A 13428-nucleotide genomic window follows, 5' to 3' on the forward strand; every position below is an offset into this window, starting at 1 on the left:
GCTCAAGCCCCGGCACCGCGAAGCGGCTGCTGCCCTGATGCAGCACAAAATGAGGTAGAAATGTCATGAAGGCGCCACAGTCAAATCAGGCTCCACAAAATTTGGCCCTTCATGCAGTTCACGAAAGGCTCCAAGAGTTTCTTCATCCAGTCAATTTAGATGAAGTGGCTCTTGTCAAAATGTCAGTGGAAATTCATTTCATTCTCCACGGTATGATATCCACAAGCTAGCCAGCTTGTGGATCTTTCAAATCAGTGCATTTGTCTTAATCCTTGGCCACAAGTCTGTCTGTTTAAAAAGTCGGAGTCAAAGTCAGACTTTTTTTTTAATTGCGTTTTCAATGTAATGCATTAGTGCCATCAGTGTTGCAACATATCTGTGCAGTACTGAACCAGCTGTAGTTGCTCCCCAACAACAACAGAAAAATGGCCAAAAAGTTATAGCACAGATCATCGTTGAAAATATGATCCGATTAAAGTGACCTGAAATTGATACTGACGTGGACTGAAATCTGATCAAAGATGGCTGCTGAAGCTATTCTTTGTGGGTTAAATATCATGTTTTTGTTTGTTTTTTTGCCAGTGTTTTATTTGTTGGTAAGCTCCATAACCTCCCTGCTAATTAGCAATCACATAGTAGTGCCACCTTTGTGTGCACATGTGGTTCACAAACTGGGGTCCGCCCGTCCATCGTAATCTGGTGTATGGTTGCCAAAATCTTTTCCATAAATTCATTTGTGTCGTTTTGAAAAACCTACTTATGGAGACCATGCAGTGCGTCAATAAAACAAAGATACTAAACTAGTACGTACGGTAAGTGAAAGAATCACTGAATTACATTTCTAAACTGTGCATAATAGTACAGCGACTTAAGCTTATGTTCAAACCCGTTACAGAGGAACCTCGAGTTACACACGAGTCTTTTTACAAACTTTTTACGTTACACACACATTTTTGGGGGCTTCTAGTTACGTACATGTTTGGCAATGTGAACTTTCTCAGCATGGATGAGTGGACGAATCAGTGTTGTGCTTTTCGCGATATTTCACTGTCATTGCCATAGTTGTGCTGTTTTTTGTTTTTTTAACTCTTAATCAGACCTCAGAATAATTGACAGGTTGTGCCTGTAAATGCCCTAAAAACACACATAAAACTCAAAGTCTCCTCTACGGCAGCAAATTGAAGGTTGTCGTGTGTGCAGCTGTAAGTTCCGCCGAAGCGCTTCTTTCACATTATCACAGCGGCTGCCATAAATTGTGTGTGTGTGTGTGTGTGTGTGGGTGTGTGTGTGTGTGTGTGTGTGTGTGTGTGTGTGTCACAAAAAAAGACAATTAGAAAATGGACAAAATTGTAATTTTGGAAGGTGACTCTTTTTCAACGGAGGAGCTGTTCTCACCTTCTCACTTCATTAGCGTGCTGTTATTAATTCCATTGAGTATATTTTCACTTTTTCCGATCCGCTTTATCCTCACAAGGGTCGTGGAATGTGCTTTAGCCTATCCCAGCCGTCTTCAGGCAGTAGGCGGGGGACACACCAACAACCATCCACGCTCACGCTCACACTCACACCTAGGGACAATTTGGAGTGTTCAATCAGCCTGCCATGCATGTTTTTGGAATGTGGGAGGAAACCAGAGTACCCAGAGAAAACCCACGCAGGCCCGGGGAGAACATGCGAACTCCACACAGGGAGCCCGGAGCAGGGATTGAACCCTAGACCTCTGCACTGTGAGGTCGACGCACTAACCACTGGACCACCAGGCCGCATCTTTATGATATACTGTATTTATTTTCAACCACACACCGATTAAAATTAGAATTAAAAATGTTTACCATAGGCTTGAACACAGGACACAGTTGCAAGGTCCAGAGTAAAGGAGATATTTATGTGAGGATCAGTGGCTGAAAACTCAAAAACTCAAGGCCCATTTTAACACAAGGTAAGGGGCAACAGGTTAGAAACAATCCGAGCGGAACTGACAGACTGGCACAAGAGGAACGGCAAGTGAACTGAAACTAGAGAGGAGAAAATAAAACAGGAAGTGACAAGACAAACACAAACCACCCTCTCCGCGGTATGACACACAAAATGGAAATCTGATGTATAATTTGGGGGCTGGAATAGCTGAATTGCACTTCCATTCCTTTCAATGGGAAATTTTACCTCGATTAACGAACCTTTTGAGTTGCAAACGGGGTCACGGAACCAATGAGGTTTGTAAGTTGAGGTACCACTGTACTTGAATGTGTTAAGAACACTTCAGTTGTGTTGAAGTGCATTGGCATCTCATCTTTTTGAAGCTGTCTAGTATTAAACTTTTAACTGCAATACATTTTTGTTACATCAATGATGTACTTTTATTCCTAGCTTTAAGCGCAGTGTTGAAAAAGTGTTCCGAAAATGACAGTTGCTTTTTATAATATGAAATGTACATTGTGGGAACAAAAGCTGATGGTGGTTGGTGTGAAAAGTTTGAGAACACTCAACTTAACCAGTTCTTCCTTGTTACCTTAGCTTTGGGCCACTTGAAAGATCTGATACGATTGTGATGTATCGTCACTTATATCCGTCATCCCTGCATTACGAAAGGCAGCTCTTTGTTCAACCCAAAGACATCATTACAGGAATTTAGTGCTTTTTTTTGCAGGGGGGGGGGGGGTAATTGTGTCTTTATCAGCATCTGTTTTAGTTTTGCAATTCACTTTCCAACCTGGTTTATCGTTGACCATAATATAGTAATATCTGAAATAAAATGCTGATTAGTTTTGTGAGCTGATGACATTTGATGCTCTCGAAACACATCTTTGTGCTTGGCAAGACTGCGTCTTTTTCTTCTTGAAAAACGGCAACTTTATTCACATCACGTTACAGCTTTTTTGGAGATGAGGTTTGAGTTTCGTAAAGTGCTGAATTTTCTTGCTTATGTGTCCCCCCTAACGAGGTTCTCTCCACTTTCTTTGTTTTCCTGCAGAGGTAGTCTGCTCACAAAGAGGCAAGATCAGGCCGCCCGGAAGATCATGAGGTTTCTGCGTCGCTGCCGCCACAGGTGGGCCCCCAAACATGTACATTCACCACATTTGATTGCAAGGAGCCTTTCACCGCCCAACTGAGCTAATCGGCTAAATTGACTGTTTAGATTTCATGACCTTAGCCAATTGATGAGTTAGTTGGGTTTTTTTCTTAGCGTTGGTTGGATGTGGTTGAAACTTTGAGTCGCCCTCTCCTCTGACTGTAATTGGCCCCCACCTTGTGCTCGCACCGCTCCTGCCGAGTGCCTACTGTGTGCTAATAGCTGTCTGCTATTGTTTTGCTGTTTACGCCAAGCCCCTTGATGGACCATAGACTGTTCAAGCGGGTGAGTGCTGCCTCAGCAACTCAGTTCCTGCCTCTCTCTCTCTCTCTCTCTCTCTCTCTCTCTCTCTCTCTCTCTCTCTCTCGCTCTCTCTCTCTCTCTCTCTCTCTCTCTATATCGACTAATACAAAGATCTCCTCATGCGCTCTTGGCGTTTGCATTTTCTCTCTCTCTTTCTCTTTCTCTTGTTCTCTCTCTGTCTTTGCTGCTTCTCTTGTGAGCCAACTTGCTCCTCCATCACTTTTGCTTGATGCCTGCTTGCATGAGGGCTGTCAGCTGGAGCCACGGGTGTGTTGAAGAGCTCCCGATCAGAGCCAGACTTTTGTTAAACTAACAGGAATGGTGCAACAGACTTTTTTCTCTTGACCTGTCTTTCTCTCCTTCCATCTTGGTTTCATTGCTGTTGTGGCAATTTACACAGAGAGACAGTTTGAGAGAGCGCGGAGGTTGCTTCTGTTTTGTTGTTCTTTTTGATTTTTGATCACATCTTCCTCTGCTGCATGTCAGATGTTGACAACTTTCGGCCTGAAGGCATGCTCTGGGCCTGTTGCTTACTCAAGTTGTCTCCCCTTTGCCGGCTGGCTGTTTGTCTTGTTTCTTACCACCTGACGGATTGAGAAGGACTGAAACCGTCTTGTTCTTGCTGAAAGTTGAAACTGTCGGGTGACAAATTAAAGGTGAAACCAATCCAAGTTGGGATATGAAATACTCCCCCATGTCGTAATATTAGCAGATTGCAATGTCTTTAGTCTTCCATCATCTGAGTTTAGAAGCACACGCATGATCATCTGTATCGAGTCATTATTTTCCACATGGTTCCTTTAACTGGTCACCCGTCCGTTGATCTCTTCTGCAGAAATAAGCAGGCAGGATTATGTAGCGCCCTGCACTAGAACAGTCTCTGAGCTGTCTTGTCTAATAGGTCACACTGGCAGGAAAGCAAATAGGTCAGAGGGGGGAAAAAATAAAACACACACAATAGATTCCTCTCCCTACTGGGAGAGCAGTCATAGATTCTCACCTGCAGAGGCCCATGTAGGTCACAAGGAAGTACAACCTTAGCAAAGTTGAAGTCACGATGGGTGATACAAGACATTGGTGGCCTCCACAGAGATTTGCATTTGTCAGAAGGACACGAGCCTCTTTGACCAAGGCCAAACGGAAACATTTGACCCATCAAAAGTCAACCCTCAGCTTGACTGTCTGTCTTGGCTTTGTATTAAAATTGATTCAATACATTTTTTTAATCATCACTGATCAGCAAAGGAGTCAACTGCCAAGTGCTACATTTTGCGCACTGGTATTTTGTATGCCCCCAAAATAGGGTGACAATAAAAGTACAGTCCTACCTTGAGAGACGAATGACTGTACTTTTTCAAGATACAAGCTCTCATTTGGACAGTTTTTTTCTTTGACCTGCAAGCCATAATTTGATACAGAAGCGCAGGGAGCTCAACCCAAGCCATGTCACGACAAGCAGCAGTTTGGTATAGCGAGCAATTCTTCCATAAGTGGCTTCAGGCTATTTATCGCCTCTCGTAGTTACTGTCAATCCAAACAACAAACAAAGAAAATTACACCTTGTGCACTGACAACAACGACACAGTCTTGAGTCCATTGAGTTTGATGCTAACAAACAATGCCGAACACCATGGACAGGCTAATGAGTAGCCCGAGTGTAACCGTGTCATGACCCCAAAAGCAATGGATATTTGTACATAAATGATACAGCAACACATGCAGGTACATAATTTAACAATTTTCAGAGGCATAATTTCTTTATCCTCTGCCAGAAACAACTAATCTTGCTGCAGAGTAGTGAGTCAGTTGCCAAAGTCGTCGTCGTGTTTCACTGTTTGTCTGTAATATACTGCCCCCAGGTGACCAACGCGTGCAAAGTACAGTCTTTTAGAGTGCTACTTTATATATTTTGCAAAAAGCACTTACCGGTATTTGTTTTGTATTTCCATCTATTTTATTGGGGAAGAATGATTTTCAATACATGTGTTTTGTTTCGTGATCTTGGAATCAAACTTCATTCTCAAGGTGCCACTGCAATGCGCAATATCAACTGAAAATCTATTTACCGTACTGATGACATTGAAGGTTGTCATATTAACATAAAAAGTTGGTCCATAGGGTATGCTGCGCCAAACATAAGCGCGTAATCCAATCATGATGTGTATGTCTTTTTCAGACGGTTGTATGAATGCAAAGCAGTCCCCAAGAGTGCCTTTTTGCATTTGAACCAATGTGTTGTGTGATTTTCTTGGTGTTGCAATGACTAACATTTCCTTTCACAGGGCTGCCGTCTTGATGGCGCTGCCGACTTTGACATTGTGACGTAAAGGTTGAGCCTCACGCCAGAGAGTTTTAATGTTCATGGGCCTGTGTGTGTGTTTGTGTGTGTGTGTGTGTGTGTGTGTGTGTGTGTGTGTCTGTGTGTGTGTGTGTGTGTGTGTGTGTGTGTGTTGCAGGGTGAAAGAATCGAAAAGGGCCAGGGAACATGAGCATGCTCACAAGCCCGCCCTCCCAATGTGACGTCTCTCCGCCAGCGGCTCCTTTTTAATTGGTCTTTTTTTTTTTTCCTTTGGACCCACCATTGAACAACAGAAGCAGATGGAAAAATAGCATCAGTGCAAAGTGCAATGCCCCCCCCCCCACACACACACACACAAACAGTTTCACTTGGAGAGTTGCAACTTTATGGGATTCTAAACTTGTGGGGGTGAGGACACTGCAGCATTTCTCTTCATGGCATTTTTTTTTGTTTAAATTGTTTGCACTTTTTCCTGGACATAATGAAAGAAGAGAGCGATGGACAAGCCTGACAAAGTCAATCAAAGTGAAGCTAAAACTAGGCTGCTGCTGCTGCTGCTGAATATCTGACACCATGAGGGAGACCATGCTGGAAGACTCTTCATTGTATTCCAGCAATTTTTCAAGTGACCAATGTTTTTTTTTGGTTGTTGTTGTTGTTTTTACACCCAAAACATCAGCCACATGGATAGCACACACAGTCTGATGGCATCCCAGAGCATTGCGCCCCGTCTCTCGGCCCAGCCAGCCAGAGCGCCAAGTGAATGTAATCGACTCGGTGCACGAGCAAACGGGGGATTCAATAGTTGCCTGTTGTTACTTGATGACTTGAATTTGTTCCATGCTGTTTGTCCCTTCATGTCTAATGTATTACCGGGTTCTGTGCTGTAAAATCCAATCCCCCCCCCCAAAAAAATGCATGACTTATGGCTAAGTGAAGTCTTTGCTAATGTTTTATGGTCACAGCAGGCTGAGCCTTCATTGTCTTTGTTACTCACTTTGGCTGTTTTTTGTTTTGTTGTTGTTGTAACACACGGGCTCCTGGTCAGGTTCCGCTTTTTATTCAGTGAACTCCCGAGCCTGCCAGGCAGGGCTTTTGAGGGGAAGATCACATACATTGCCTTGACATCTTAGAGGTTCTTTCAGGGGTCGCTAAGGTTGTCCCAAAATAGGGGTTTGACAAATCCATATTTTTGAGAATTGAGCAAACATTTCTGTATATAACGAAGGCTGAAAGTATGTAGGAATATAAAACACAGACGCGCGCACACACACACACACACACACACACACACACACACACACACACACACACACTACGCACACATTAACCCAAAAGGGATTGTATTTTAGAAATATATATTATTTTATCCAAAAAAAAAAATGGGCCACAGAGGTATGAGACAAAAAAATAATATTTGTATAGTTTTCTTTGAATGCCTAAGAAGTACAGATGTATTGTTTGTACATAGTGTATATAACTGGGATAAATATGAGTATTATGTGCATGTAAAGTAAGAAGAGTCAAGGGGGTGGGGGTAGGGAGCACAACAAAGCAGTAGTGGCTGTGCTCTGTCAGAGGAAAACAATTTCACTATTGGAGTGTCTTATTTTGATTGTCCTGTTCAAAAAAAAAGAAACATTTTGCTCAAGCATGTGATTAATGCCACATGGAAAGTCAAATGAAAACTCTGTCTGTAGTGTTCGGGAAAGTCGGTCAAAATCACCCAAGTATGTTTATGTTCCTGTTTTTTTCCTTGGATTTATGTTGGGCTACCCAGAATCCTTTGCCAATGGTGACGAGGAGCGTCAATGCTGCACAGCTTAGGAAAACATCATTTGACAAGGCAGGCAAACATAGCGGCCAATACCTGTACTCGAGTCTCTCTCTCTACATTTACGGCTGACTGATCATCCCCAGGATACCGATAACAGTAAGAGGCAATCACGTTTCAGAAGAAGGCATTACATCACCATCACGATGACTCCTTAGCAGAGTTCACTTTGCAAAAGCTGTGGCGTTTTTCCAAGATTGTGATTGTCAGCCTTGAGCAGGCAGGTTCTTTCGCCCGCAAGCCAAAAGTCTCTTTCAATGTGGCACGCAGTTGCTGCTTCGTATTGAATGACGACATCCCCCTCACATTCAGTATTTCCTTCTTGATCAAGGCTGCCAAGTTCCAAAGTGAACTTGTGCTGTGTTTTGTGTGATGAGGTCAATGTTTCAAGCCGAAACACGTTAGTTAGTATTACGGTGCATGGCTGCATTTCCTTCCCAAGCAGCCCAAGGTGCTACTTTTACTGGATCCACAAGCGAAAATTAAAAATTGACACTCACTGTGTGCAAAACTACAGTCAATGGGTGTATTTTGCATCTTAGTTTGAATCGGCTGCCTCTGGTCGTGTTTGTTCAACAATAATTGGGCAAAATTGCTGTGTCTGTCTTTCACTTGCCTGTCCCTAATTGTGTTTTGTCTGTGTTTATGTTGGACGTGCCTCTTCACCCAAGGTCAAACAAATCTAAAAAAATGTCAATTTGAGTTACGGACAGATCAACATTGTTACCTTCCATTGGCCATGCCCTAGCTCATATGAGAGACTCTCGTGGCACCAGCGGCCGTCCATGCAGCTTGTCAACATGCAACTTTCTCCACTTCTTTTTTTTTTTTGGTTCTTTCCTTTGTCCTTTCATTCCTTTTGTCCGTTGCTTCTGCCTGGCACAGGGTTCTCAAATCCCATTCGGAAATGCCACTACTGGCGTTTGTTGCAATGCATAATCAACCTCAGGCGTGCAGGTGGGATGCATAGCCAATGCAAAGTTGCTAAAAGGGGGGGGGGGGCGGTTAATTACGCTTGCATGGGTAAAATAGTTACCTGGCTGATAGAAGTGCACCTGATGCATGCTTTCTTTCCTTGAATCAGTAGTCGGACAAACTTATGTCCAACAGGTTTGATGCGCCACTGACAGGCCAGAGAGCACATGCTCAACAAGCAGTTTGAATAAACAGTAGCTGCTTATGTTTTCATGGCAAAGCATGAGGACTCTTTTTCAGCCAGCTCGAAAGGAGCTTTTTTTTTTTTTTTTTTTTTTTTTTTGCTTTCTTTAATTGAGATTTGTCATTCCTTTCAGTCGAGTCTGTGTGCTTCAAATTTGAATGAGCTGATTCGCCAAACAACGCAGAAGACGTCGTCGCAAACATGTCATCGAGCAGCATTGCTCTGCTCCTTTGTCCCCCTTCTGTCTTTTACTCAGGGTGCCAAAATGGGGAGGAGGAAAGAGAGCAAAGCAGAATTGGATGAATTGGAATCACCCAAGTCGGTATGTTTCTTTTTGCAACGGTGGCCTGTCAAATGGGGTGGCCCAGCCGATTAGCATAAAACACAACAGAGAAGCTCTGTGGAATGAGCCTCTTTTTACTGAATAACACCCAACTATCAGCCTTTCCTCCTCCTCTTTTTGCCACCACCCGTGCCAGAGAGAGGTTCAGCCCAGACACATCGGGACAGCAAGAAGTCTCGCGACATCTTCCACTCGTTAACACAGAGCGATGCGTTCGGAACGATGGGCCGACTGACTCTTATGCAAGAAAAGCATTCGGTAGTTTACGGAGGCAAACGAAATGGCAACCTGTACCCAACTGCACGTTTTCACCCACTTCCAAAGGAGAAAAATAAAAAGGCCCGACTCCGATAGAAAGCTATGGGCCCTCTACACTCTGCATGTGATGAACTAGTGTTAGATCTCCTTTCCTCTCCTCTATAACGCTCTTTTTCTGTCTCCCCTGTTACAAAATGTGACTTTTCTCCTGCCCTCTAATGTTCCAGCTCCCATCGGTTCTCCGAATGTGTTTTTGCTTCCTTCTTGCTTTTTGCCCTCTCCTCTATCTCTTACCTTGTTTGTAGCTTTTGTTTTTGTAACTGTGCATGTACAAGCGTCACTGACTCGATGGATATGTTTAAAAAAAAAATACATGAATTGAAAAAAAAATGATTTCAGCTGCTCAAGCCATGCAAAACATTTTGAAATGCCCTTAAATATGGAAGATGTTTTCTGAATGCTTTATATTCTTTCTGCTGTAAAATAAAAAAAAAAAAAAATTGCGAGGAAAAAAAACTGTTGAAAGACTGTGTTTAAGCGTCGCTCATTTTTCCACTTGTGATTAATGTTATCCTTCGAAGCTCATTCGCACACTGAAGCGATATAGCTTGACCATGCACATTTTAATCCATGCAAAACTTGCATGCAGCATACATTCACACACACTGTGACCTTTCCAGGAAGAAATATCAAGACACTTTTTGCAACCTAAAGTGATGCTCATGGATGGCCTGTTTGTCTGGGGCCTCTAATGGTTTACTTGAACACTTGCAGAGGACACACAGTACATCTTCACTATTTTAAAATAGAAATAGGTACAAAGGTTGAGATTCATTTTGGCTTTTTCCATACAGCGTTACAGGTATGCATACAGGTTCAAGTACCGCATGCCCCCAAAAATGTACACTCTTTGCTCTGCTATCACATCTACATTTTGTTTTGAGTTAGGTGTTTGTTGACATAGTCTCATCAGTGAATTCAAAGAAAATACCGATATATTCAAGATAACTGAATGGCATGCCAAAAAATGTCACACCCTGCACTGTACATACCTTGCATAGGACCCGAATGACAAGGATTTTTTTAGGCTGATGCCGATTCTCATATTTGGCAGGATAGAATTCGGATAACTGATTCATTGATTCGAAAAAAAAATGAATAAAAGAACTTATTTTGGGGAACATTAATGCCGACAACAATAAAGATATGAACTAGACTTTGACTTTTAGGATTTGTTCAACTTTACAACAGAGAGACAAACTGGTGATTTTTTTGGGTTGAATATTATTATTGATGTCTCATGTTGTAATTTGTAAAAAAAAAAAAAAAACTTATACAAGAGCTAATATCAGCAGATTAAATCGGCCCACCAATTAATCGGGCAGGCCATCATAGATGCAGCATATAGAGTGTTTCTTTTTACCAAGTTCCATTTTCTCCTCGTTCATCATCACGATCGACTTGAACGGCTACTTTAATTTGCAAGGCATTTGTTGGACAACATGCACAAGGAACTCATTGAACATCTGTGAAGGACAACTACGAATTTTCACAAGTTGGGAAATTGTTCGGGAACAAGTGGAAATCCAAACCTCGTGCATGCATCCTTTTACTACTGCTGATTCTGTTCACGGTCACAAGTCAGCTTGAGGCTACTCCATCTGACTTTGGGCTAGATTGCTCACCATGCCACTTAATCACTGCCCAAGATCATCAGCTGAAGTCATGGAACGTGTGACTTTGGATTTCTTTGGTGCACCACAACAAGGCCCATTATGTCACCCTCAGATTAAAGAGCAATTCCTTCGGATGTTTCTTTGCCAATTTGTATGAATCTACACTTCTACTTTTAAGAGCTTCACTGAACTGAGTTTCTTGGACTTTCTTTGGTATCTCAAGCCATTTCTATTGCTTTCCCCAGAGTTGCGAGCACAATAGCAGAGACCCTGAAGACCGAAGGCAGAAGAATTCATCCAGACATGTCACTCCGCTCATCTCCATCATACGAGCGCACAGTCACACTGCTTCAAAGAATTCAATCAAAATTAGACTCATCAAAATATCCAAGTCGTGATTGCATACAGGACATGGGACTGCTCCCAGGTGATGCTTTCTATGGGGCATGTGCAGATTGTGTCACGAGGCTGGGCAAGCAGTGCAGCAGGTTCAGATTTTGCAGGGAGCGCGGGTCCAGGACAGGGTAGCTGGTTTATTTTCATTCAGCAGTTGAACTCTCCAAGCCCCGCTTTGGAACAACTCAGCCAATGTGGATCAGGAGCTCCATCAGCAACTTCCAGCTTTACCTGACGCAAACAAATCAGCACACCGTCTTGCAATTATCGGCCCGATAATCACGTCATGACCCACGCCTCAGGGTCCACCAAGTTTTACCCACTGCTGCCTTCACTGACTGTGGGCAAATGACGCCCGAGCAGGTCTTTGTGATATCACTCCATTGATGCAGCAGGCTGACCTAACCCTTGGATGCGCATGCAACGTGGAGAGGGGTCTTCATAAACCTCCACATTATTTCCAAAGGCTCTGGATGAAATGTAAAAGCATGCGAGACATCGCTGCCTGTAAGCCATCTGACATTTGCAGTCAATTGAAAATAAAGTGCTGTACACAGTATTCGAAAGGCCGCACATTACTTCGTGGCCCCGCTCTGGTTTGGTTTGAGGCTCCATTTATGCCTGAGTCAATATACTTTGCTTGAGTAGGTGGGGCAGCGAATGCAAAGATTCAAGCTTTACGATTAGTTTAAAAGATGTGAGCAGCAATTTGAAAAATCTCCTTCTGCACCTCTGTATGTTACTTGTGTATTCATCAGAAAGGCAAGGTCAGTGTTCAGTCTCTTGAATCATAATGAGAATTTTGGAGCAACAGTGACATTTAATTTTATGGTTGAAAGGCCAGATGGGCCATTAAGAGCTGCAGTGTATCATGAAAGGCTATTAAGATTTATATTCTGTAGTCGTCCGGGCCTTATCCCGCTTTCGAAAATAAATGTTGTGTGCCTGCACTTGGCATCAATACTGCTCTTTCTTGTCAGGACCTTTAAGGCTCATATGTTTTCTTCTATGGACTTGGAAACGCATTTTTAAATAAGTTTATTGTGTCAAATATCAAATATGATTAATCGAACATGTTCTAGAAAATCAAAAACCACTGGAGACTGCATGGTGCTCAGATGCCAATACTACATGAATACATAATACGCTGTTGTTGTTTTGCATTATCTTTATTAAAAGTTTAGTTGTCACTATTTCATTACTGGGCAACAATCATGAGTAACGTGTTACTTAATTGCATAAGTAATCAAATCTTGTCGGGTTGGTCAGTCACAGAATGACTGTGTGTTCTCCAGCAGCTGCTGAACGTGTACTGTGACTGTCCCTGCCAAGGTCACATGAATACTTCCACTAAAATTTTGTGGTGCTTCACCTTGTCAGAGGTACTGAACCCAACCAGTTTGTATGCACTTTCACCGAACTCTTCATTAGTGAAAAACAAAAATATGACTTTTTCTAAATTCAATACATAAAAAATGCATTTATTAAAAACAGAAAAAAGTAAATAAAATTTCAAGATTTAAGTATGTGTTTTTATTTTTTTTTATTTTACGATATACTACCTGTATCACGACACACGTTGACTACTGAGCGAACTAAATTTCCGGGAGCACTGATTGGACTCAACTTAACTCAACTCAACTGTATTTATAGAGCACTTTCAAACAGCCATCGCTGCACACAAAGTGCTGTACATGGAGCAACTAACATATACAACAGTAAAGCAACAAATCGGTAACAAAGATGGTAGAAAGCACCGAACAGCAAAACAAAGACCAAATCTGAGTCATGCTGAGTCAAATGCCAAAGAACACAAGTGAGTTTTGAGGCGGGTTTTAAAGATGGGCAGCGAGGAGGCTTGCCGAATGTTCAGTGGGAGGTCATTCCAAAGAGAGGGACCAGCAACGGAAAAGGCTCAATCTCCTCTGAGCCTCAGCTTAGTTCTTGGTACTTCTAATGCAGGGGTGGGCAATCCCAGTCCTGGAGGGCCGCTATCCTGCATGTTTTCCATCTGTCCCTTCTCCAACACACCTGATTCAAATGATCAGATCATCAGCAAGCTCTGTCGAGGCCTGAACAATTGAATCAGG

General features: G+C 42.6%; 1 protein-coding gene across 1 annotated transcript in view; it reads left to right on the forward strand.

Moving 5' to 3' along the window:
- The window catches only part of camta1a (calmodulin binding transcription activator 1a), a 330976-nt gene extending 321340 nt beyond the window's left edge, over window positions 1-9636 (forward strand). Inside the window, exons 23-25 of the mRNA XM_019865117.1 lie at window positions 2972-3046; window positions 3325-3355; window positions 5830-9636. Of these exons, the coding sequence (XP_019720676.1) occupies window positions 2972-3046; window positions 3325-3355; window positions 5830-5862 (139 nt within the window). The 3' untranslated portion in view covers window positions 5863-9636. The remainder of the gene's footprint in view (window positions 1-2971; window positions 3047-3324; window positions 3356-5829) is intronic.
- The last annotated feature ends 3792 nt before the right edge of the window (window positions 9637-13428 follow it).

This window comes from Hippocampus comes, unplaced genomic scaffold (assembly GCF_001891065.2).
Source record: "Hippocampus comes isolate QL1 unplaced genomic scaffold, H_comes_QL1_v1.1 scaffold124, whole genome shotgun sequence".
Taxonomy (NCBI): Eukaryota; Metazoa; Chordata; class Actinopteri; order Syngnathiformes; family Syngnathidae; genus Hippocampus; species Hippocampus comes.